Source organism: Polypterus senegalus, chromosome 15 (genome assembly GCF_016835505.1).
Source record: "Polypterus senegalus isolate Bchr_013 chromosome 15, ASM1683550v1, whole genome shotgun sequence".
NCBI lineage: Eukaryota > Metazoa > Chordata > Cladistia > Polypteriformes > Polypteridae > Polypterus > Polypterus senegalus.
Genome location: NC_053168.1, coordinates 97,665,941 through 97,692,418, shown reverse-complemented (window position 1 = coordinate 97,692,418; position 26,478 = coordinate 97,665,941). Strand labels below are relative to the sequence as shown.

The 26,478-nt window shown below is 38.3% G+C and overlaps 1 protein-coding gene across 1 annotated transcript in view; it reads left to right on the top strand.

Moving 5' to 3' along the window:
* Nucleotides 1–26,478, top strand: part of stac (SH3 and cysteine rich domain) — a 36,832-nt gene that overhangs the window by 1,522 nt on the left and 8,832 nt on the right. The window contains exons 2-8 of the mRNA XM_039737456.1: nt 11,651–11,924; nt 19,027–19,127; nt 19,479–19,560; nt 19,661–19,776; nt 22,628–22,709; nt 22,870–22,937; nt 23,619–23,725. Coding sequence (XP_039593390.1) covers nt 11,651–11,924; nt 19,027–19,127; nt 19,479–19,560; nt 19,661–19,776; nt 22,628–22,709; nt 22,870–22,937; nt 23,619–23,725 — 830 coding nt within the window. The remainder of the gene's footprint in view (nt 1–11,650; nt 11,925–19,026; nt 19,128–19,478; nt 19,561–19,660; nt 19,777–22,627; nt 22,710–22,869; nt 22,938–23,618; nt 23,726–26,478) is intronic.

The window sequence follows — 26,478 nt, the reverse complement described above, 5'->3', positions numbered from 1 at the left end:
CGCACTCAGCAACCGTACACGAGGAGCAGGGATGAACAATAAACAGAGAGCATGGCCCGTCGTAACAGTTAGCTGTGGGGCAGTGAGAACGAACATGCAGCAGGCAGACAGAAACAGCCCTTCAGATGCAGGGGCACTGCAATGTAACAGGGATGAGGTAATCAGTATCACCCCCACCCCCACAATTGTCATTCTCGTACTTGAGCTTCAAAAGGATAGATGTTTTAGAAGGACTTGGCAAATTCTGCTCTCACCCGCAGTGGTCACCAATGTATCATAGTCCATCCTTGCCCTCATCTCTGGGTTTAGACATGGCAGGGTCAGTTAAGGCATCGCAGCTGCAATTTACTTCTGCTGGTGCAGAATGTGTGTCTAAGAAATCTAAAAAATTTGTGTAAACAATAAACAAGATCCTTTAATGCAAGATGTAATCTTAAGAATATAACAGAAAGTGTTTTGAGAAGATTTAGCCAAAGAAAATCACATTTAAATACTGTTATTTCCATCCATTCATCTTCAAATCTTCTTAATTAACTGCGTTTCCTAGCTGCATCAAGCACAAGACAGGAGCTCCAGCCCATCACAGGTCGCCCTGTTGCACCCACACTTATTTATTTTCATTTACTGTTACCAATCAAACATGAACTTTAATGGGATATGAGAGGAAAATTAAAATACCTTGGGGAAAATCCACATGGATTCAGAAGAACATGTATAATTACACATGACACTGGAGCTATGACACAGCAGCACTAATCACTGCACCACCATGACACCCCACTACTATTCCACTAATTGTAAGTTAAAATATATTTAAGGAGACATAAATAGGTCTAAAGACTGCCACTTTCACTTACTGTAAAGGGTCTAAAGATGCATTCTTTTCTCCAAAAGTTACAAGGTGTTGTAGCGTGTGAGATCTGTAATGAGTTGTGGCGAGACATAACAGAGGGCAGTAAAAATCACAATGATCAACCTTATAGCTTCATTTAAAACCAATGTATTTTTTACCTGTCAAGATTAAAAAATAATCAGATTCCCTGCCAATTTTAAACAAAAGCTTTGCTATTTAGTCCAAGTTAAGTCTTCATACTCGCATAGGTTCTCCTTTAGCCCGTACTACTGCTTTACATTTCAATGTTCTTTTAAAATTGTAACTTTGAAGTGTTTTACATGAAACTCCTGTGATGTTTTCTTGTTGATGATTTAGAGTAGTATCTAGTTTTAATTTCATTTTTTTTTTTAGAGTTTTGATCTTTTATTTCTGATTTTCACAGTTTGATTCTTCAGTCTGTCTTGATAATGTAGCCATTGTGTACCACTGTAATGCTTTTGCTGAATGTGGCTCTCCACTGATCCAGCATGACCAGATGTCAAAATTGCAGTATTACTGTTGTAGAGGTGCAGTCTGCACAACAAATAGAAATCTGAGCATTCTTTGTAAATTTCTAGACACCTGTTCGGGTGTGCTGAGCTCAACGGTAACCTGACTAGAACAGTATCTTATGTTTTTCGTACGAATCTACATACAGTCATACATTGTGATCCAACAGTCATACTTTATATTGAACTTAATTTTTTACAAATCTATCTGAATTACACCATGTGCTCATCTATTTATAAGACAGTTGCTTCCAGTGTTTTTAATAAGCAACTACCAGAAATGAGAATGTGTAGGGTATAGCTACATGAGGACAAGAATGTATTTTTGCATAATATTGTTCTGAAGGATAAAAACAGAAACACTAGAGGAGAACAGCATCTTGTAAATGCTGTTATTTCAATCAATTAGATATACAAACTTGGAGTTTAAGTACCCAATAGACCTTCTGGGATTCACAGGGGGTAACTGCTAGTGTAGAAACTGTATACTTGTTTCCTAACCAGTAGACATACTTTCTTGCCTCTGTTTTGCACAGTAAATGTAGAATTCCTGATAATCACAGTTGTGCAATTAGTGAGCACACCAAAAGCTTTTTAAAAGTCCAAAGAGGTTGTATCAATTATCAAAAGGATGCCTTCTAATGAGTATCTTAGGATCCTCAGTGTGACACACTGCGCTGTCTGCTCATAACATTTTGCTGCTGCTTCACTGCTTTTCTTTTTCTTTTTCACATTGCTAAGTGGCCTGGAAGTTCCTGGTTCATTCCCAGTTCAGATCTTATATAAAGGTACATTTTTGTCCAAATATTTGGGGATCATCTAGTTTGGAGAAAGGGTCACACAGCTGAAGTGAAATGTGGAAAGGTTATTGTTGGGGTATTTAAAGAGAAACATTCTTGCTTTCTTGTTTCTTTGTCCTCCTCATCTTCTGTAGCAGTGACCTCTAAATTATGTAATATAACTTCATCACTGCCTGATGCTGCTGTTGTGCCTATGGCATCCTCACTTGTCTAGAGCTGTTTCATTCTCATTTCTACAACTTCTGCTATACCTCTTTTACTGCCTAAATAGAAATGCAAAAATTTTGTTTAGTATTTTCTAGTGTCTGCTGCCATAGTAAGACATGTAATAAGTCATGTAAAAAGACTGATAGGCCCAGCTAGCAATGGATGCTATGATAGTTTTACAGTGTCTTTCGTGAATGGTCAAAAGATTTAAAGAACCACTGCCCCCTGAAGAATGGATTGGTTCCTGTTGACAAGTTGGACTACTCTTTGCAAACAGTCGGATGAAGTCCAACTGATTGACAGACAGTATCCCAGTTGACTGGTTGATTGTTCCCTGCTAACAGGCAGAATGCTCTTTGCTGATGGATACACTGAAGACAGGCAGACTGATCAATGTATGTCTTCACGTTGATAGTCAGCATCATGCTGATGGATAAGGGGGTCTTTGCTTACTCACTGACTGATATATAACTCACTGTTGACAGACTGGTCCCCACTGATGAATGGACAGTTATTTTTTGTACTCATATATAAAATGGTCCTTGCTGACAGCTGTTGCAAAAAACACACTGATCCCTACTATTGAACAGAGAGATGGTCAGTTTTCTGTTGACTGATTCCTCATTGTTGATTTCAGATGACTCCTCACACATGGACCATTTTCTGCTGATTGACAGACAACTCCCAGCTGACAGACAGATCACACTGACACGTGAACAACATTCTGCTAATGAATTATCTGCTTTTGACAGCCTCCATTCTTTTGATAGACAGCTCCCTGCTGTCAGGGGATTTTATTTTCTCTCATTGGCCTTCTGTGCTGCTCTTCACTGTACTGAAATTGCTCTTCTGGAAACATTTAGCACAGGCACTGTGTCATTAACCTTTTGTAGCCTCCCCCATTGGTCAGAGTGAGAGTGCATTCAAGTCAGTAATGTCAAAACATTACTCTTTTGCACTGAAAGGCAAGTTTTCCAGATATTTTCCCATTGTTGTGTATGCACAGAGTTGGTCTTTTTTAGCAGCTACTCCTGCTCATGTTGAAGTTATCCTTCCCATGCTACCCACATGACTGCTATAACATGTAGTTCCATCCTTTTGAGACTTGGCTACATGTAGCGTAACTAAAATTCAGAGAAGCAAAATATGTGCTTACATGCCTGTTGTGGGTAGTGAGCCAAGTGAATAGTGTTCCATTACAGAGTTGTGTGTAGGAGATGTGCTTGGTAGCAGAAGACAACTTCCTTTTAAATCCTTGAACTCATTATCATTGGTATACATTGTGTTTTGCTTTATAAGAGCCTTGGAATGATGATTTCTGAGAAAGGCATTCTACGTTTGTATATAAAAATGTAGGCACTTCTGGTCAAATTGTGTTTTTATTTTATTTTATTTTTTTGATTTTCTAAGTGAAAAGAAGTTAACCCAGTTTTTCCCAAGAAAAATTCTAAACATTATCCATTTGTACAAATTTTCATCAACAACTACATATGTTTTTGCTAAACTAAACAGATTGGAAAAAAATAAAACATTAAATGTAGAATGTGTCAAAGGTGGGGCCATTCCTCTTGATCCAGTAGTGTAATTTTTATATTGTGTCTCAAAATTTAACTTTTAGACATTAATCTGAGTCAGATTATGACAGTTTCAGAGTTTAGTAAACTTTCTGACCTTTCAAACATCTCATTATGTTGTGCTACAGTAAGTAGCTGATTGAGGACCAGAACAAGATAATAACATTACTACTATGAAAAGATATTTAAAATCTTCTCTCTTGCAATTTCCATTTTATAAAATATCTTTAAGAAATGTTAGTTAATATTACTTCCTGAAGTAAACACAAGGCCTGGAAGACCACAAAAGATCTCTGCTTGTAGACTGATCAGGTATGCAAAGCAAAACTCTAATAGAACTTCCATCAAGGTTTAGTTGGAGCAGGAATAATGCCATAGTGGTCCATGGTGTGGGGCTGCTTGGACAGGCATAATCTACATGGAAAAGTCATCAGAAAGGAACTTCACCTGGAATCTTCTCACAAAAGTCAACTCTGAAATGTATAACAGAACACCTAGGCAAACCAGAGACCTTTTAGAACAATTTGCCATGGTCTGATTAAACAAATATTGAAGCCTTTCAGTAAAATCATCAAAGAAACATTTGGAGAATAGAAGAACAAGCATTTGAATAGAACAACACCTTGCCAACAGTAATGCATGGAGGTTGGTCTGTTATGCTTTGGGGTTATGCAGCAGCCAGTACAATGAAATACAGTGTGTTAGAGAAAATAAATTATCATGGAAGCTAATGTCTCAAAGTCAGCAAAGAAAATGAACCTTAAAAAAGGTTGGATATTAAAACAAGGCAAACCTCAAACCTAAAGATTAGTCCTTAACTACTTCAAGAAATGAAAGATTCAGGCTTTGGAATGGTTTTCAAAGTCCCCCAACTTAGATATTACTGTATGCATGCAAGGCGGCATAAGGATACCTTTGAGTTACACAGCTCCTGCAGGAAAGGATGGGGAGAATTCCTAAAACAATTATAGAAATAATGTTATCTGGGTAAAGGAAATGTTTGGGGACTGTGATTTCTGCCACAGTGGGTTTTGACTTATAGGATGACCAAATTTTTGCTCATGCCGCAGTTTATGTTTTATTTTTTGCATCTGTTAAATGTAATAAATAAACAGTGATTGGACATTTCCAGACATATGTTTTGTTTAGGTGTGTTCTCTGTAGATGTTGTGTTACTGTATCTTCTTTTGCACCTAGAACATCAAGAAACCACGTAATTTGACCCAGAGTGCGCAAACTTTACACAAATCTGTATAAAACAAGGACTGCTCAGTTAAATAAGACACTCATTAAGAGAATGGATTTATTACTCTATCTATTCATTTATCAAAAGATGCACAGACCCTATTAAAAGTATTCAAGGTTCCACATTTTATCATACAATATTGAAACACAGTGAATTTACTTTTGCTTTTGTGATGTTGATCAATAGAAAAGGTACTTTTTGATGTTAAAGTGAAAAGAGATCTCTGTAAAGTGCTGTAAAAAAACTACGAATAGAAAACACAAAATAAATGATCATATAAGTATTCATTCCCGTCAAGTCAATATTTGGTAGATACACCTTTGGCAGCCTTGATAGCCCTGACTCTCTGTGTGTATAGCTGTCTCACAGTTCTTCCCCATTCTTTGTTGTAAAATGTCAATGGTTGAATGAGGGTCCTGAGTAAATAGCCTTTAAACCAAAGCTGTGTGTATTTTGTTTATGTGTGTAGTATTCACAAGAAGTACTATTTTTTTAAATGACCATTCAGTATTTACCCTATAGTATGAAAAATAAAATCTGGATTTACTCTAAAAATGATCCTTTAATGAAGAACCATTTTATATTTTATTTAACACTGCTGTTGCTAGTTGTTTGCAAGACTTTGTTTTGTCAGTGATATAGTGTTCTTCCAGAAAGACGTAAAGTGCTAAACTTTTATAAGTCTTTGTTGAGACATAGATTAACTGTTTTGATGGCTGTGGTGCATTTTGGATGGGAGACTAACTGTTTGGCCAAGCTATATGTTGGTGTTGCAGACTGTGTACAGCATTTTGACACAGTGACTTCAGTATTGCAGAACACACCTTAGAAATAGAAAAACACTGCACTGGCTAAGCGCCTCGGTAACAGTTGTTGTTTGCACAGCCTCTCCAATCTCAACCATTGTTGCTTATAATTCCATCAGAGTTATGAAAGGTCTCTTGGTGGCCTCTTCTTTCATAATACAGTTTTTATGGATGGCCTTCTCTAGGCAGATAGTGTGCCATACTCTTTTCCATTTCTTAACGACTGACTTAAATAGTCTCCATTATATATTCACTGACTTGGACATTTTCTGGTTTCCAACCCCTGACTGTCTGTTTTCCAGTCACATTTTCATAGAGTTGCTTGGAATGTTCTTCTGTCTTCGTTGTGTAGGTTAGGTTGCACTACTGACTCACCACAAGTTGGACCTTCCAGATACAGTAATATTTAGACTACAATCAATTGAAACCACTTGGATACAAACAGATGATCACTATTTATGTGACTTCTAAAACCAATTGGTGATGAATTATTTGAATCCGATTAAAGCAGGTGAATATTAATACTATCAATTAGTTTGCTTTTTTATTTGTAATGGATTTAGACCAGTTTGCCTTGATCTGTTTTCATTTTGGCATTAATGAGTCTTTTTCTGTTTAACAGTGTCAAGAAAGCCAAATCAAATCCAATCTGATTCAATGTTGTATAATAATAAAATGTGAAAACGTATAAGGGGATAAATATTTTTATTGGCATTGTATAGAGTGTGTTCCCACACTGCTAGGAAACAATTGCTGACAGTGGTACTTCTTTGAAACCTTATGCACATGTTCAACTAGCAATCAGCATCATCATCTTCTTCTTCTTCCTCTTCTTCATTTCTTCTCACTACTATTGTATGTGGGTTTGATGTGACCTTCTCGGTCCTACACCTCTTCCCCAATCAGATCTTTTTGCTTTAAATCTTCTTTTACTTTATCTATCCACCCCCAAGTCCAACTCCTCTTCTTTCTTTTCCCCTGAACTTCCATTTCCATCACTGTCATCTTCATTGCCTCTTCTCATTGTATGTTCATACTACTTCATACTCGTTTCCTATACTTTCTCCTATTTTGTTGCACCTCTGATTGTCTGATTGTCTGTTTTGTCATTCTCCATCTTAACATTCACTTTTTTAAAATATCCAACTTCTTCTCCTGCTCTTCCTTTACTGCCAACATGTCAGGTTCATACATCATTGCTGGTCTTACTATTGTCTTAAATGCCTTACCTTTCGCCTTTGTCTTAATTCTTCAATCACACAGTAATCCTAAAATGTTCTTCTAGTTGTTCAACTCACATTGCACTCTGTGGGTTATCTCTAAATTTAGCTCTTCATCTAGGGACTACCACTCTTTTCAATAGTTTTCCTTGCAGGCTTATATCTGAATCCTGGTCAAAATGAAACACTGAATATTCTGTCCTTTTTCCTTTTCATTATTTTCCGAAGCCCTTCTTCGTTCTTCCAACTTCCTCTCCATTTCCTCCTTTCTGGCACAGCACAACACAATGTTATCAGCAAAAAACATTCACCAGGGGGCCTGATCAACACATCCATAACTAGATCAAACAGGTGAGGACTTAAAAAAGATCCCAAAGTAGACCTACTTCAACTGGGATCTTGTCTGTTATCCTAGCACTGCTTCTAAACTGGATCCTCACTTCCTCTTACATATCCTGGACAATCTCTACATATTTCTCTAGTACTTCTTAGATATCTCAACACTACCTTTCTTCCCTAAACTCTCTCAGAGTCCCACTGGTATTTTATCCATATCTGTTGCCTTTCCATTTGTCATTCTTTTCAGTACCTCCTTTTCTTCCTCTTTCCTTATTCTTGGTAACTAGCCCTACATTTGAAATGCAATCCCCAAATACTACCCTTGGATTTTCTTTATTCAACAGTTTTTCATAGTTCTTCTTCCATCTATTCTAGATCCTATTAAGCTCGTTTAAGACATCAGCTTCTTCATCATTCATCTGCTGTATCTGACTAAAATCCTTCGCATCCTTGTTCCTAGCTTTCACTATTCTAAAATTCATTCTCCTTGTTTTGTCTCCCCGTGCCTTGGCTTTTGCCACTGCCCTCTTTTCTTCTTTGTTTATCTGCCTATATATTTCTGTATTTTCTTCCCTCCTTGATTGGTATCATATCTTCTTTGCCTATTTTTTGTCCTTTTTAGCCTTTATCACATCCTGTACCTCTGTTCAACCACCATATCTCTTTTTTCCCAATGGGCCTCTTTCCTTCTGTCCTACCTAATACCCTTTCATGTACTCTTAAAACATGCTGTCACATTAATAATCCATACATGCTGGTCCCATCCCTTTAACATTTCATAAAGTAATACACAGTCAGCAACATGACATTCAAATGAGGGAAGTTAAAACTGAATTTGGAGGTAGCACACATACTCCATAGTGCCAAGTCACAACACACTTCATAGACTTGCTATGGTCTTCATTATCTATTTGTAGATTTTAGATCTGGGTGCTATACATGCAGCAGTAAACCTGTTTTCTAGTGAGTTGACAAGGTGACTAAAAATTGAAATATTACATTATGATGCTTGCGGTATTTAATTTACACCAAATTATTTAAGAAAGTGATTAATTCAAATCGGCATCTCCAACAATCACATGAATATTCTGATAAAAGATTTTAATCATTGATAGACTCAGTTCTACAAATCCAGAAAACAGCAGCAATATCACAAAGGTGGTCCAAACAACAGGAGCTTCTCATCACCAGATAGTTATTATAAGTGAAGCAGTGTCAGGCCCAGCATGGACATCTATTGACCTTATTTCATTGTATCTAATTTTACTCATATGAGTAGAAACCAGATCAAGCACCAGACACTTTGAGGTAAGCCAGTTGACAGAAATGTCCAAGACAAGCTGGCTGATGGTGGGGGGAAGGGGGGTGGTTAGACAGATTAATGACAAGAAGATATTTAACAAACAACTGGGAGATGGCACGGCAGGATTGTTTCCTTATTTGGTGCATTTCCAAGGGCCCTGGTCTACTAATTTAAGTTTTCTTTGTGTCAAATTCTAAGGGCAGGGATTTTTAGTGATTAAAGCATGCCTGACCCATTGCCTTTAAGTTTATTTCTAAGCCACACATTTAAGTTGACACAGGGAAATCACCAGAGAAGATGGACAGAGGCATGTGAAAGACACACGGGCTGATTATTTTAACCACAGTCTATAAAAGACATAAATTATGAGAACAGGTGAAGATCTTATTTGGGTACAGTCCAGAAATAAACAGCTCATCTGGAAGTTCCCCATATCTAACAAAACTTCTATGCATATGTACATATGTGAGTGATTATAATGACGAGGATCCATCACAAAGTCAGAACCAGACCAATGCTGCTTTTCTACTCTGCTGGACTGATTTGTATCGCTGTCTCCCTGAACTGAAGACAGAATGACAACTGTATGTTTTATTGGCTTCTCTAAATATGTATATATAAATTAATTTTGGAAGTGGAAATTACATTTTTAAGCAAGTTAAATACATATGTCTCTTTTTGTACCGTATTTCTCTCATGTGATTATTTCTACCATGCTTACAAAAGAGATGGGTATAAAGCTCCAGTTGGTTAAGCATCAATGAAGAGTTTAAACCCTGACAGCGAGTGCCACCTTCTGGATACACCTGACTAACCATTTAACCTTGCTGGTTTAGAGACCAGACAACTCAACACAGTTTTGTGTTGACCTAAGCAGCATGAAGGAAAGTTAATGCAGGTTCAATAAACAACTCCAAACCCATGGCATTGTCAAGTCTGTGCTTCTCTGCTTAAAACTGTATTTTACTGTATTTGAGTTGATATGGACAAACAATATGCAGATCCAGGGATGAGATGGCTATTACACTAGACCACCAGCCCTCTACTGCTCCACAGGCAGTTTCTTCACAAGCCAAGTACCGCAAGAAGATGAGAAGTGGAAAAGCAGGCTTAGCCTGAGCAAATTATAGGCTGTTTGTTTCACCAGTGTCTTCGTCTCAGACTGCAGAAGCAGACAGATGGGCAGATGTAAGTAGAAAGAAGAGAGCTTTTAAGTGCACTGCAAACTGTGATTGACTGGTGGCACTTGGGATTCACATTCACTCCAGGAAGCTTTTCATTTAGCATACAGAGCTCCTTGTGAGACATAAAGAGCAAGTTAATAGATCCTACTTATCCCAGAAAAATATTCCAATGCAGAGAACATTCTTCTGACCTTGCTTTTGCTATAACAATCCTGTGCCTCAAGGCGTCATCAGCCGTACCTAAATGATTGCAAGTGGGGCAGCAGCAGTAAAAGGGACAAATAAAGGTTATTTCATACTGAAAAGTATAACAAGGGCAGTATATTTCATTCTGTTGTGACACATATGTGCCAAGTGCAGACATTTGTCAAGACACTTGTCCCCATCCTTCCTGCGTTTTCATACAGTCTTTTTCCTCCTGCCTAATGTTACCTCCTGTTCAGTTTCTCACCTAGTTCTTTTCAGCTTTTCAGCTTGCATTTTTTCTCATCTGTTTCTCTGCATCTTGCCTCATTTCTTGCCTTATGTTCTTCTATCCCGCTCACTCCTTTTTCTCCTGGACCAGGTTACCTCCTGCTTTAATTCTAATTCACTCTTCTTCCCCCTGCCTTAGTTCTTTCTCACTACTCTACCAATTGTGTTGTTCCTCATACATGTTTTTCATTTTCTCACCATTCTTCTGCTTGTTTCTAACTTAGACTGCCTTCTCATTCTTTTATTTATTGCCTGCTTTTTCAGCCTCTAGTCTTCCTTTTGCATTGAATCTCATTAGTTTGTTATCATCTTGCCTTCTCCTCTTTCTTTCACTTATATCTTAAACTCATCCCCGTGTTACCTCTCTCTTTTTCACCAACCTTCTCACTCCCAGTTTAGCTGCCTCAGTTGCCTTGTTTTTCACCTGGTCCTCCTCTTTTAGGCTTGTTTCTTATTTCCTCTTTTATCCCATGCCTCATGTTTTTACTCTTTTTATTCCTTCATTGTTTTTTTGTTTTCTCCTGCCTTGGTTTCAATGAGTCTTCTATCTGTTCCTTCAGGTATGCTGTTGTGGTAACAACAACCTTTTTGTGACAAATAAGCAATAATGTTGAAAATCAAATATAGACATAGAGCCATCTTGAGAGGTTCAGGTGTGCGGGTCACATTTCTGTCTGGGTTTTTCTTTATCAAAATGTTGCACCTTGACCCCATGGTTCATTTTAGAGTATCTGTGTTCTTGCACCCTATTCAGCATTTCCTTGATTGGTCATTATAAATGAGAGATAAAATAAGAGAATGTTTCGCATAATGTTCTCAGATTTTCTCTTTCATTAGTTTGAATTTTTTCCATTCTTCCTATGTTGTTTCTCTCTAACCCAATTAAATGTAGTTCTACACACACCACTAAATGCACACAAGGCTATGCTGATTCATGCATAAAACAAAATATACAAAAACACACACAAGACACTAACAAACTTCCATGATTCTCAACATCCTTGCTGCCAGGGCTGCAGATCCCATATTGGTGGTTAGTGGGATTCTGTCTTTTTGAACTTCTCCCATTTCCATGTAGTTTCAGTAACCTTATCTCTCTTTATGTATACCACAGCTCCAGAAGTTTAAAAGATCTCTGTCATTCAAAACCAAAAGCCTGAGGAGCAAAAGTGCAGATAACTTCTTCCAGAGAACCTGCAGCGATATGAAACTTCAAACGGACCTTCTGCCAGATGTGAGCGGCAGCACTGGCCAGTTGACGGACTCCAGCAGCCAGAGCAGCACCCCCAGTAAAAGCCAGAAGCAGGTGGACATCAAGACTCACAGCTTCGTGGAGCACACATTCAAAAAGCCCACCTTCTGCGACATATGCAGTCACATGATAGTGGGTAAGCAGCTAGCAGGTTTCAAAGGGGAATCAAACTAGATGTCATCATTCTTTAGTCAGTCATTAATGCCTGTTAGCTTCTGATGTTTGACCACCTACTTAGACAGCATCCAGTGGTAGCAAGAAGTATGCCTGTGGTGTCAATGACAGAATCCTAGCAATAACTGCATGTATGTCTATGTTTAAACTGCTTCACATCTCCAGATTCTTTACTCCAGAAGTGAGAAACTAGGCCATCAATAAGATTTGTGTTTTAAGGGCCCTAAAACCAATTCACATAACCCATCAATGCAACAGACAAAGAATAAATGCCAAGTATTTGTCAGAGTGAGACCTTCTGATTGTACACAGTGCTATGCCAATGGCATTCATTCCAAGGCAAATGCAATTCAAATGTGAGTAGAAATTAATTTTAGTGAGGTTTTAGGTTTTCATCATTGAGTTATTTGATTTCCTCTAAGCACATAAGTGATGTGACCTCCAGTCAGAGTTTAGATGGCCTTTTCCTAATCATTCTAGCAAAATGAGCAGCCTTAGACCCTAACCACAACCACATTGCAGGCACTCTAGAGGCTTGTTCAGCCTCTTCTGCCAACATGACAACCTGAGACCCCGGGTATTACAGCTTATTAATTTTTTGTTCTTTTTTTAATTTAATCTCTTAATTTTTACCACTTAATCAACACTGAAGTGTAGTTATTGCCCCTGACCAGCCCCACAGTGACAAGATGGAGATTCACACTTGGAGTCAAGTGCTTTGATCTGAAGAACAGGAGAATATTTCCCTGCAAATTCCCGACTAAGCTTGACAATTCAATCTCCACCTTTTTTAATGATATGACATTCACAGAATTTCCATCTGGAGCACCTGACTGCACTCATCACATTGATTTGTGTCTACTCTTTTCTATGGATAGCAGAAAGCCATTGGATAGAGTATAGCAGTGAGAAGAGCAAAGCGGGGTAGCAGAGTCTTTGGCAGGATGTCTCTTAGCTGTAATACGATCACAACTCTTGATGTTACTCAGGTGAACTAGGGAAAAGCTATGATAAGGAGTGCAAGAATCTGTCTTGTGGATTCCAAATTGTGTCACACTGCCTATTGAGATTGTGCCACAGTCTTTGCATTCGACATTCCATTCTGTTTTAAATAATCTCATTAGCAATGACTCATTCCCTTGCGCTTGAACATAAATTCACTTCTAAACAGACATGGTCCATGTTCTATTTCTACTGAGATTAGCCAGCATATAAGGTAAAATGAAAAATAATAGGTATGTGAATGAAATTGGGAAAAAATAATCATTTGGTACAGTAGCAGGGGTCTCCTTCAAAATGGGGAGATGCCAGACAAGACACAAATGGGCACATAAACATTCATGTATTCTCATGCCCCCACAGGCTAGTTGTCCCTGTTCTTCTAATTGCACTATTTATTGTCCTCATATTGTCTGATCTGAGTTCTCAGTTGCCAAGATGAACAAATCACAAAGCCTCCACGTGAATGTTGTCTTATCTCCTCACTCTTAAAAATAAGGACAGAGTCCAGGTTAGTGCAGCACTATTCAGTTAGTCCAGTAAATGTGTTTCTCCCAGTAGGCAAAAGTGCAACCTCTTCCATACACTGACAACTTTGTGCCAGACAAGTGCTTCATAGCAGTCCTCGCAAAAATGCTTCATTTTAAAGTCATAAATGGTATCCACTTTACTTCCTAAATATTTAAATGTGCACCTCTTTTCTGATGTCTTCTTATAACTCTTTCAATTCAAAAGTCAAATCAGTCTCTTACTCTTCTTTGTACTTTCCTTTGAGCTGTGGAGAGATTCTTGTTATATGGAGTCGAGAACTGCATACATATTTTTGAAGTGACCTTCAGTAGTTAACAGCACTTCCTTTCACATCCCACTAGCACGGCTCTCTTCTGCATGCTATCAGTTTGTGGACAATGGCAAGTCTTTTGGAACCTTACAGTTTCAGCAGCCAATCTTGATCTTGTGATGGCAGTTAAGTTGGCTTTGGTTTAAGTGTTTTCTGCCTTCATTCTAAGACCCCATCCACACTGCTATATTTTCATTTAAAATTGCAAGCATTGGTCTCCATTTTTGCCTTTCATCCACACTACAGTGGGGTTTGCAACCCACAAAAATGAATACTTCTGAAAAATCCTTCCAGAGCCAGATACTTTTAAAACCATCCCTCTGGCATTTCAGTGTGGATGAGTGAAATCGAAGATTTCTGAAAATGCTTTGTTTGGTTCATGCTTTTAACGTGGATTCATCATTTTTGGATCCTGCTTGTTAAAATGGCTCATTCCCTGACTGGTCACCATTCACTGAAGAAAAACATCTTCCAACATACAAGGCACAGAGGAGTTGTTTCCATGGTTTCTGTTGTGTTGCTTACCTGTGTGCATTGTGTGCATCTAAATAACATTTTATAAACATTTTAGAAATTGTGATCAAGCGACTACTTACACTGTCCAACAGATTCACCAGTTGTATGTGTGCTCAAACTGCAAAATTTTGTTTGGTCAGACTGACATACCATGACGTGGATGCTCAGTCTGTGCATGTACAATGCACACTCACTGTAGTCTCTACATAATGCATTTCAGAAAATTGATGGCAGCATCAGAAAATCACACTACAAGACAGTAGTGAAACAGACTGAAATTTTTAACATGTCAAAAACTCTTCCAATCATGCAGCCGTCCAATTGTGAGAGGTAAATGGGCATCACCTCTACTCTCATACTGCATGTGATATGACAGCCACAGCAGCTAAGTCTTGAGCTGACTCATAAAATCAGTCAGTGACTGCAAGGCAGACTTAAAATTGTGCTAAAATTGCACAGCGCATGTCCGTTTAAAGACGTCTATACTGCACACATGCCCAGTGTAAGTGAATGATTATGTCATATGTATTTTCAGTCATTTTAGTATGGATGAAAGTAATTTTATAAATAATGTGAAAATGTTAGTATGGATGAAGATTGCTTTCATTTAAAAACATGGTTTTAAAATCTAAGCATAGTAACATGGATATAACCTAAAAGGTGACATCCAAAGAATAAGCACAACAGGCAGTCAGTAGTGAAGTGACCATTGCAAACCACAAAAGTTGTGTTTTACTGATATTTTATATGGCCATGTAAGCACAAAATAGAATTAGGATATCATGAAAGAGCATTGTAAAATGCAGCACACCCTGTGCAAGTAAAGGTTGTAACTTTATTGAGGAACCATAACCTACTTTAACCATCACCACTTTTAAAAGAGCAGTATGTTTGGCAAATAACTATTTTTGGCAGGCTTGCATTGTAGTTAGTACCATAGCTGTAGACCATCTGGATCAAATCCTGGCTGGATTATTGCTTATGTAGAGTTTTCACATTTTATCCATGTCCTCAGAGCTGAACCTGGGTTACAAAATCTAAGTTCTACATGCTTCTTTTATATTTATGTTATTATTATTATTGAAATGTTTACTTTTTTCTCATCATGCATTTGTAAAGCATAACAAGCTAATGACGTGTGCACTTTTGCTTAAAAGACATACATGAAAACTGAAACAAACTGCTCACTTAAAAACGCAACCTTTGACAAAAATTGGCATTTCTGTGTGCACAAAGTGACAAGATCAAAAAGAAAGTGGAGCCCTGCCTGCAATACACATAAGAAACCTGACAAAATCACTCATTAGTTTTCAAATATTTTAATATTTTGCTTTTACCAGCCATGCTTCTTTTCCTTCCTGGATGTCAGAAGAATTGTGACTGTACACTTCTCTTTTATATAAATGAAAATGAAACAATTGAATGTATTTAATGTGCTATTATAATGGTTTTTAATATTTCCTCCAAATTACAATTATTTAATTAGCAGATGGCTTTCTTCACAGCAAAATTACAAAAGTCCTAAAAACTTAGTGTTTTTCAGAAAACTATTCAAAAAAACATTTCAGTTAAAAACGTAAAGGAAATCACACGGGCTGTAAACAATCTATCTATCTATCTATCTATCTATCTATCTATCTATCTATCTATCTATCTATTTTTTTTTAATTATGCCTAATTGTTTCAGGCAATATGAATCAAATCACCAGCCAGCTCAGTGTGATATTGAGTGTTTGCAGTTGTAGCTAAATGAGCATTTGTATCACTAAACGGACTCTTTAAAATGGACATTTTAAAACCATTAGAATAATAAAAAGAAAGTCTGAAATATGGCAATAAATAATTAACAAAGACATCTTCTGCATGCTGTGATGGATACTTAACAGTTCTATCTTAAAAGAGGAGTATGTTATGGAGTTTGGAATCAGGAGCAAAGCGATAGTTTCATGGTACCTTAAAAATATATTTTTAGTACACTTGTGGGTTAAAGAATAGAGAAGTGAGGGGAAAAAATCATTCCTAAAATGCTTTATGGTAGAGTGTGCTTAAGAAGCAGAAGACATAGTCTGTTACTAAAAACAATACCACCCAACTAATCAAGAATACAAAAAGGCTTATTATGGAAGTGATATACAAAAGCAGATATGTAAGGTATAACAATATTGCATAGCATGTCTGGAGTAACATGATAACGAAATTAGTGTGAGGTAAATGAAGCGACTGTTCTTTTAGATTTGAACGTCAGTTCTTACTTTTATACTATATCTGAATTATATTCAAATAGTGTCACTTGATCTGACAGTCCTATGCTGGTTGCCTCCCATATCCCAAAAATATGCAGGTTAAGTTGTTTGGTGACTCAGAATTGGCCTGGTATAGATGAGTTTTCCCTGTGAGGAACTGCAGTAGCATCTAGGTTTACACATTTTGCATTTAATGGTACTAGAATATCTTCATCCCCCTCAATCCTGTACTGGCAAATAACAATGTTAGTAGACAGTATAATTTTTACTTAATAGAGTATGTATATAAGTGGTAGAGTGTGCTGACAATCTTCCTTCTAGGACTTTCTTGGCTGCAGACACAAGACTGTATTCTTTTCAAAAGCACATGACCACTTGGTATCATTTTGGTACTGTACAGCAGTGCATGTAAGAGCCGATGGTGGAGCAGGGGTGCCTGGGAGAGAAGCCAGCTTGACATCATGCACACATGGGTGTGCTGCTTGCAGCTTGCAAACTGTCCCATTCACAGGAGCCATGGGATTTCTGATATTATTCTGTAAGAAACAAGTAACTTATAGCTTCTGAGTACGTCTTTGTAACCTGAAGGTTGATAGCCCACCTTCTAGGCATGACGCATCTCTTCTTTTGCAGTGCTGGGATATATGTTTTCTTACTCTTGAAGGTACCTATTCCAAAACCTTTAGGTCACAAGAGAAGGGCAGAGCACCTTGAGTCCCCTGCCCTTCATGTGATTATTTAGCAGAGTCTTCTTGCGTTTTGAATTTTAACCACATCTGCTTCTTCTTCATTCCTTACCTGCCTTAAAACAAATTTACTAATACATCTAATTCAGGTGCACATTTCAGTGTTTTTTTCATTGCTGCAGTCACAGCATGGATCTCCACCACTTTCCACTTTTGAGGTGGACTCTTTCACTCCATAATTGTGTCTTCCTGTATTCACACAACTTCTGTTCCCATTAGCCTTATAGATTGCAGTCAGACTACTGGCTTTTAGAATATTTCCTCAGCCTGTCTACTGTGGCAAATTTGAGATATAAGGGCTCATTTACAATGATGATCTGTCATTTCTAGGATATTCAGAGCAAAGGTGGCACAAGTTTCCTTAATGGGTTAACAATTCCCTATCTCAACTGCTGCTAAATAGATAGATAGATAGATAGATAGATAGATAGATAGATAGATAGATAGATAGATAGATAGATAGATAGATAGATAGATAGATACTTTATTAATCCCCAGGGGAAATTCACATGTGCTAAGTAGCACATCTCCCACTTTTCCCACTTTATCTTTCTATTGAGAGATCTTTGGATTAGCACTGCACTTTTCAGATTTAACACACTCCAACCTTTGCCTATCGGTAAAGTCGGCATTGTGCTTTGGAATCCTAATATAGCCTCCTGGCAGCTGCTTCTCAAATATTCCCAATATTCCCTCGGAGCTTGTGATCCCATATGGAACAATGAGCAGTGTTTGTTTTTATTCATTTCTACCATCTGTGCCCCAATCTGAATGCAGATAATAAGGCTAAATCTGCAGCTGCAAAGCCGTCAGCTCATCCACATGAGGTCCACTGGCCCCAAGGATGGACTAGATCATCAGTCTCGTGGAGTCCTCCAGCTGGACAGTACAGCCCCCTGTGTCCCACTTTGACATCCCTATAGACTGATAGCACAGCTGTGAGTCCCCCACATCAGAAGGATGGATAATCCCCTGCCAGAGTCTGCCCACCCAAATGTACTACATAAGCCCCCCTAGAGTGGCAATGATATACACGGGAGCTATGATTCCATTAATTTCTTCTTGCAGGAATATTGCTATGGAGCAACCTGTCAACTGACTCATTTTTATGTGGTGATCTTACTGTTTTAATGGTGCTGTCACTACTTTATCTGTAAATCTTATTATTGATTAGACCATCTGCTCAATAGAGTATGAATTATCTGAAGATGGTGATTGAATCTTGGCAGGCTACACATTCAACCTCCTTCTTCAGTATTATATTGTGAGCATGGATACCCAGCCCAATGAGTGCCAACCAAGGAGACAGAGGTTTTTTTCCTGATGTGTAACTGAAACTTTACGACATCCGTCAAATACCCTCTTATGCTTGACAAATCCATTGCCATGTTTTTATTATGCCAACCCTGTTGTAGTGTGATGTTGCCTCAGCAGAAGAGCAGAACTATAGAAATATCAACAAGCAGGTTCCAATAGCCTCTCACTTTCCTGACAAACACTGAATAGCAGAGATGCCCCTTCCATGTTACACATAAAACTCAAACTAGAAGAATGGAACTCTCCCTCGTAGGTCTCACCTTATATCTACAGCCTGGTCCCAGCACCACTGTGAAACTTCACCAAAGGAGTTTGGCACCAAATTCACTGCTTCCACTCCAACTGGTACCATGGGCTCATTTTTCCCTACATATCTCTCATTCAATGCCTTTCTTTCTACAGGAGTCAATGCTAAGCATGGGCTGCGCTGTAAGGCCTGCAAGATGAGCATCCATCACAAGTGTGCTGAGGGTGTGGGCCCTCAACGCTGCATGGGAAAACTGGTAATTAAACATTTCTGGATCATGACTTAACTCCCTTGTCTGAGAAGTGGCTTGAAATGGTTATAACCCTGAAAGGTTCTATATAAATGAAAGTGTCTGGCTTGGCTAGGTCTGGCTCATCCCCTCTCTGTATGGTTCAACACTGCATTTGGAGAAGAAAAAAATGAGCAAAATGTTAGCACCAGCTGTGCCAGCTTTTTTTTTCCTTCTTTCCAAATCTCTGGTGTCCTGCTGGCTCATATTCACCATGATTATCTGCCATGATATTAACACACTACTTTTCTCCCTGTCTCTCTCTATCACTGTATATCTCTGACTCCATCTCTCTCTTTCCCTCTCCCCTCCCTACAGCCTAAAGGCTTTCGCCGCTACTACAGCTCCCCACTACTGATCCAGGAACAGTATGGCTGCATTAAAGAGGTCATGCCCATCGGTGAGTATTGATTATTTCTGACCTCACTGTTCTGGTGCCTCCAGACATTGTACATTTGCTTGTCTCTACTAATTTGTGTGTTACTTGTGCTCCTCTACAGCCTGTGGAAGCAAAGTTGACCCAGTGTATGAAGCACTGCGTTTTGGCACCTCACTGGCACAGAAAACCAAGCGCTCAAGCACCGGCAGTGGATCTGAGTCTCCGCAACGAAACTCTGTAAGTAGGTGGTGTTTAGCCTGCCCATTGACAGAAAAGCGCACCAGTTTATTGTTAGGCATCACAACAAAAACAAGGCAAATGTGAACACAGGGTATACTTTGTATGAACTTCACACCTTTACCCATAGCAGAACAGGCGCAAGGAAAGTACAGGCATTTCACATAATGTATTCCAACAGAGAAAAGGAAGGCCACTCTCAGGTAATTCATGGGGAGTTTAATTGAATTAGTAGTTGAGGTGTTGGTATAGTAGAATAAGGTCAGGTGAATTCTAAGTTACATACATGAAGGTCAAGCAGTTCATGGGAGAGTACATCATACAACTGTATGATCTAGGTTATGGAAAGGTGTAAATCTCAGGAAACTACCATGAATTTCTGGTAAATCTTATAAGCATAGATAAAGGAGAGGAAGTGAACCTGAGCAGTTCGCACATGCTTCTTGTATAGTAAATCTTAGTTGAATCAGTGCTGCAGGTGAGATCCTGGTGAGACAGGCAAAGATCTGAGATCTGAGGAAACACATATGATGTTCAAGTCAACTCCTGATTAAGATATTCAGCAAAAGAGTACAAATGTAAATAGTTGGATTAAAAGTGAATCTTAGAACACTGTAGGGATGTTTAGGTAAAACCCCTAAGCTGTAGATGAGATCTGGGTGTAACAGAGGAAGTGTATATAAATCTTTCCCTGTTTCAAATTCAAATAATTTATAGGAGAACACATAGTGTAGATTAATTATAGGCATATTGAAGCATGTGGTGAGGAATCTTATTCAATTCATTCATAGTTAAATTCAATCTTTAGTGAACACATACTACAGGTGAGAGCCAGGTGTTCCAAAGGAAGTTCAGAAACTGAAAATTCCCATGAAATTCAAGAAAATCCAAGGTGAACTTAGGACACAGGTAAGATCTGGCTGTTATTGAGGAAGTGCTAGTAAATTACAGATGAATACATCCTGCAAGTTCAGAACCCGTGGCTTAATTTATAACACTTTGCATGTATTTGAGTGTGAAAATATGTGCGGTCAAAATAGAAGAAAATGCATATGGCAAAAAAAAAAAATCTGATTTATAAAATTGGTGTATGCACATTTCTATTCAATTTGCATTCATAAATCACCTTGCAAATCTGTGTACATGAATGCTCCTTGAACACTGCCCTGAAACATCCATATATGAAGCATTTGTTTCAACTTCATACATATGCAGTCATTATGCTGTAGAGCTGGTAGAGCAGCCTCTCACCCAATGTATTTAGACCCACCACCTTCATTCATGAGTATCTGGCTGTGTCCTGTAATTGAGAGCACAAGATCGCTTGTAGCAAGATAGCTCCTCTCCTTTGGGTTTTGGGGATCAGGTTGAGGCGTAAGACACAAGCAGGCTGCCGCTGTCTCCTGACACATGTAATGATGTTTCAACAAATGGTACAGGCAATATGAAAAACTAAGGATTCAGGCAGTTATCTTACCAACAAGCCAGCCACCAAAGACAGTACCATCACGTCTGTCAAAGATACTTTGTCTTAAAATAAATAAATCACGGGTTCACCCAGGCCACTGAGCCATTCTCATCTTGGCATCACAAATGACTTGTGTGTTAATGGAATATCACTGCTCACGGTTAGCAAAAACCTCTTCATTCTCACTAGTTGCCCTTAATGCGATATGAGTGCAGTAAAGTGCTCTTATTACATTAGGAGAACTGGACACTGTTGCAAGTTGCCTATTTTAAGTTGCAAAAACATGTTATGTTTTATGCATGTACGTCCCAACATACAACAACAGAATTAAGTGCCTTGGCAATTGGTTAAAGGCTTTATGCACAGCAGAGATAATGGATTGAAGCTAGTGTGAGATATTTCTGATCTGTTGGCTCGGACCATGAGAAGTGACAACAGGTAGCCTACTGTATATAAACTGACAAATAACCAAAACCAAAAATAAATGAAAACATTCATCATTTTTGAGGTGTCATATGTTTGTCACATCAAAGTAAATTATAATAACGGCTTGGAGATATGAATTATTATGTGTGCTGGTTGTAATTTAGCTGGTTTGGCTGGATTTACCTACTTGTTCAAGGGTGTTGTCATTTCCTATATGCAAGGGTTAGAATTGCCCTAAAAATACAGGTTTCCCCATCACATTTTCTTTTATAAACCCCAGCATTTGTGTGGGGAGTTGTGTGCACTCATTTCAAGCCTCTTTTTTGTGTGAGAGCTTAATAAATGAGGCCCCAGATGAAGCAGAGGAAGTGTGGAATCTACATGAATTTACATGAAATCCAGCCAGTTCATAGGTGAACATATGCTGCAGATGACTGTAGGCATATTGGAGTAAATTGTAGTGATCCTCACGAAATTAATGTGAAGTTTATTTAAATCTCAGGTAGACACAGGATACAGATAAGATCCAGGTGAAGTAGTAGATTTGAAGGTGAATTTTAATTATGGTGAAGATATTCTGCAAGTGGGGATAGATTCAGATAAACCTATGATGAAGCTAGAAGAAACAAAGGGCAGGGAACACATACCATATTCAGATAAATACCAGGTAAAAACATGCTACAAGTGAGATTCAAATGTAAGCAGTGGACATACCAGTGAATTTACATAAAGTTCAGCTCAGTCTTAGTTTAAAGTTTAAAGTAAATACATTTTTGCTTGGTTAATTTCTTTAGTTCAGCTAAACTGATCATACTGTGATGAGTTTTAGGCTGCGGATGAGTCTGAAGAGACTTTTAGTTTCACATATTTTTAATCTCAGCTAACTGCAAATGGTTTTCTTAGAGTCAATCCTGGGATCATTTCTTTGTTTTGACTGGCTTGATTGTTTCTCTGCAGACCTCTGACTTGGCTGAAGTTCCTGAAGAAATTGATAGCCACAGCCATGCTTGTGACTCATCAAGAAATCACAGTGATTCAGGTGGGCACCTGTCTCCACATCCTGACATGAGTTAGTCACCACTCTACCTAACCAGATAGGCCTACCCAGCTTACTTGGCAGAAGTAAAGCAGATGACATTGCACTCCTACCAGCTACTCCCTTGTCCAGTCTAAAGCGATTTTCTTTTCATATTTTTCAGTATTTACATCTTTGGAGAATCAAACTGATCCTTCCCAAGATAAAGAAAAAAATCAAGAAAACATTCAGGTAAAATGCAAGGTTGCCCAATGATGTGCTGTTGCAGCAGGACTTCTGGTTGATTTTAGACATGAGTCTATTATAATGATGAACCATCACTAGGATCTAAATTAAACTGAGGTCATCACCCAGTTGTAGAGTAGTGCTAAGTACTTACAAGGTGTCAGACTATTAGAGTCATCACCAATTTATGGATTAACCCCATCATCATCTAGATTGGTGTAAAGTAGCAATCGACTAGAACCTGCTGTTTTCTCTATGATAATTATGGTGAGCCACAAAAGACACAGTTTAAATGTCCTGCCTGAATATTTCCAGATTAAGTTAGGTCAGGGCATGAGAAGATATTCCCTCAGGTAGATAACCAACTAGGATTTGTCAGCTTCTGTGTCACATTGCTTCTCTGCCTATTTTTTGGCCTGAAGGTGTGACTTGGAAAGATAACAGGAGTGCTTTAGTAGCTTAGATCATCTCTTATTATGACTTCAGTAAAACCAAGTTAGATGGCAGAGACAACCTATCTTTACATATTTAATCCTGTGAGCTTTTGAGTGCAAGGTATTAATAAGATGATGTATGCTGTCTATGTAGAAGGTGAAGGTGGGGGAAGGTGGCACTCAGCAGGCCCAAATTCACACAGTGCCACGTTGGATAAGCTTTTACTATACTTACTGTGCCATTTTCTTGCAGGCCAGAAGTGTGCTGTCCCATTTTCCCCACAAGGATGTATTGCAACTTAACACATATGTGGCCTTGTACCAGTTCTCGCCACAGGAAAGTCGTGACTTAGAGCTGAGGTGAGACCTGTTGTTTGCTTGCCAACATATAAATCTCACTGGATTGATTTTACTTATCCAGGAAAATCTAGAATCTGAAACCTATTTATTGCACATCAAATGTGTCTGTTTGGAAGTGAGAGCAGGTTTATTGTAGGTCAGAATGCAAGTCTACAACTGTTTGATGTCCTGACTCAAATTTATCTGTGACTATCATTCCCTTATATAGCACCTTCTAGGAAAATCTTGGTGTGATGTCATGCATGCTTAAGCTATGGATCACAGTTACTGAAGCCAATACACCACCCAGTCTGGTCTGTCTTGCATAACCCTCCCAGAGAAATGTATCATTAAACTATTTATAAATCTCATTAAATATACAGAATTGTTTACAAGACCCACCCTAATAAACCACTATGACAGTAAGCAATAAAAAGTTAAAAACAAACACTGTCCAGATACCAGATGATATTGATTAGTACTGGATATAGCACCAAAGTGAACAGCCTTTTGGAGATATATCAACCTTGTTCTACTGTGCAGATGAATGAATGTCTGATGTTGATCTGATTCATAATAGAAGGCAACTCCAAACAAACAAACTGAAGATGAGCAAAGAGCATTAATCCAAGAACAACTTGAATACTCAGAGTGATGTAAAAAATAAACAAGAAAAAAGATCTGCTGTAGGTGTGTAGGGTAGAAATAAAAAATCTAAAATGTGCATCTTAACTGGTGTCCTTCCAGCAGCCCTCACACAGCAGGCCAAGGCAATTTGGTGGTGCAATAATCCTGATGCATGCTGGGGGATGTGGTTCCTTTTAGGTAGCGCTGTCAAAACTTTGTGTTATTTGCAAGGCTCACAGAACACAAAAGGTTTTCTGCTGGTAATGCAATAGACATGGCAAATGATAAGGGTGCAGAAGATAAGATGTCATCAAAACAAGCTAAAGATTGAAACCAGGAAATTACTAATCCGCAGCACTGAAAACCAAAGAAAGAAACAAAGTTGTCAGAAATTTGAGATCTATAGTTCATAGGCAGAAAGTTGAAATAGCAAAAGTTCACTAAGATTAAATTGTTTCTGTGTACAGACTGGTCACAGTTTAGGAAGGAAAAAGAATTTGGTGAAGCCACAAAATCAAAGTAACAAGCCTTGGCTCATTACTGTGAAGATGTGAATAAAGTAAACAAGCTTAGGGCATGAACCAATAATTGTAGCCAGGAAGCTGTGCTGAATAATCAAAGCCAAATAAGGAACAGGCAGCCAGAGCCAAATCAACATGATGTTAATCAGAGTATGGGAACAGAAGGATATTTTATAACCTGATTAGAATGAATACTAAAGGGTTTTGTAAGAATAATGTGCAATCTCAGATAACAAACAAGTGTATGTTGCTGACCTAATACAGTCATACTAATAACATCACAGGTCACACACTCCCTGCAGTCTTACCGAGCAGCAGCTTAGCAACTGTCAACAAAAATGTCAGCGCCCATAACAAAAACATAGCATCATAGAAAAATATAATTAACTTCAACATAATTAAAATTGTGCTGAAATAAGGAAATAAATGTACCTCACAGGTTCCTTGGTATTTACAGATTTACTCAATCGATTTGACACATTTCTCACATCAAAAATGCCTTTCTCACATCTGCTCACCAAATCCTCACAGCAACAATGCATTTTGTCACAGAACACTCACATTTCCCTTTTTGTTTTGCAAGCTGTAAATGCAAATGCATTGTTCAACTTTAAACGCATTCTTAACTGTGTAGTGCATTTCTCATTCGCCTCTGAATAACTTATGATGGTTAGAACATTTGTCAGTCAACTCAAAAACCAACTCTGTCACACAGAAAAAGCAGCTCATTGCTGTAAATAACAGCATATAAAACAATTAGTTTTTCTCAATTGCTAAAACACAATTTCTGAAACCCTGCTCCATTTTCTGAAACCACTAAATGCAAAACCTTATCTTCAAGCACTATTTACAACACCTCTGACTCCTCTTGCAAAATGAAACTTTCGCCTAAAAACAGTTATACCTGTGTTCAAAATCAAGCACTGCTCTCAAATCAAAAAGAAAGTGATCAAAATGATATACACTATCAAGCAGTTAGTAAACAATACAACAAAAAACAGAAAACACATTGTTCAAAACATATAGTTCTCAGGGAGAAGCAAATTTTAATCTCAATGTTTTGGGCCATTCAATTTGTTCATTGTAAAGTAAACAGCATACAATGCACTGTACTACAGTATACAATACTAAAAGGGACAAAAATCAAAGGAGTTAACGTGATCAATTTGCTTCTTCTCATCTTTGGGCTGGGTTAGGCCAGAGCACTTCGTCAACATCACAAGCAATATTGTCCCTCCTGAGGCAACGGAGGAAGAAGCCTCTTGTGTGCCGTATCCAGCCCTGACATGATTCCTCACCTATATCACCACAAGCTAAATCCATGGCTTGCAGAAGACTTACTTTGGTGTAGGGTTGTCTATTATACACTTTCCATCTCCAAGAGGAGAAAAACTCCTCAATCGGATTCAGGAAAGGCGAGTATGGAGGGAGGTACAAGTTCATAAACTGCTCATTGATGTTAAACCATTCCCTTACCGGAGCAGCTCGGTGGAAACTGACATTGTCCCACACTATCACATAGGTGGGAATGGGATTCTCATTTAGCTCTTGACCCTGATGGTATTGAACCTGCAGCTCAAATAAAATCTCTCTTAGATTGGCAATAAATCTTAGAAGGTGCTGGGT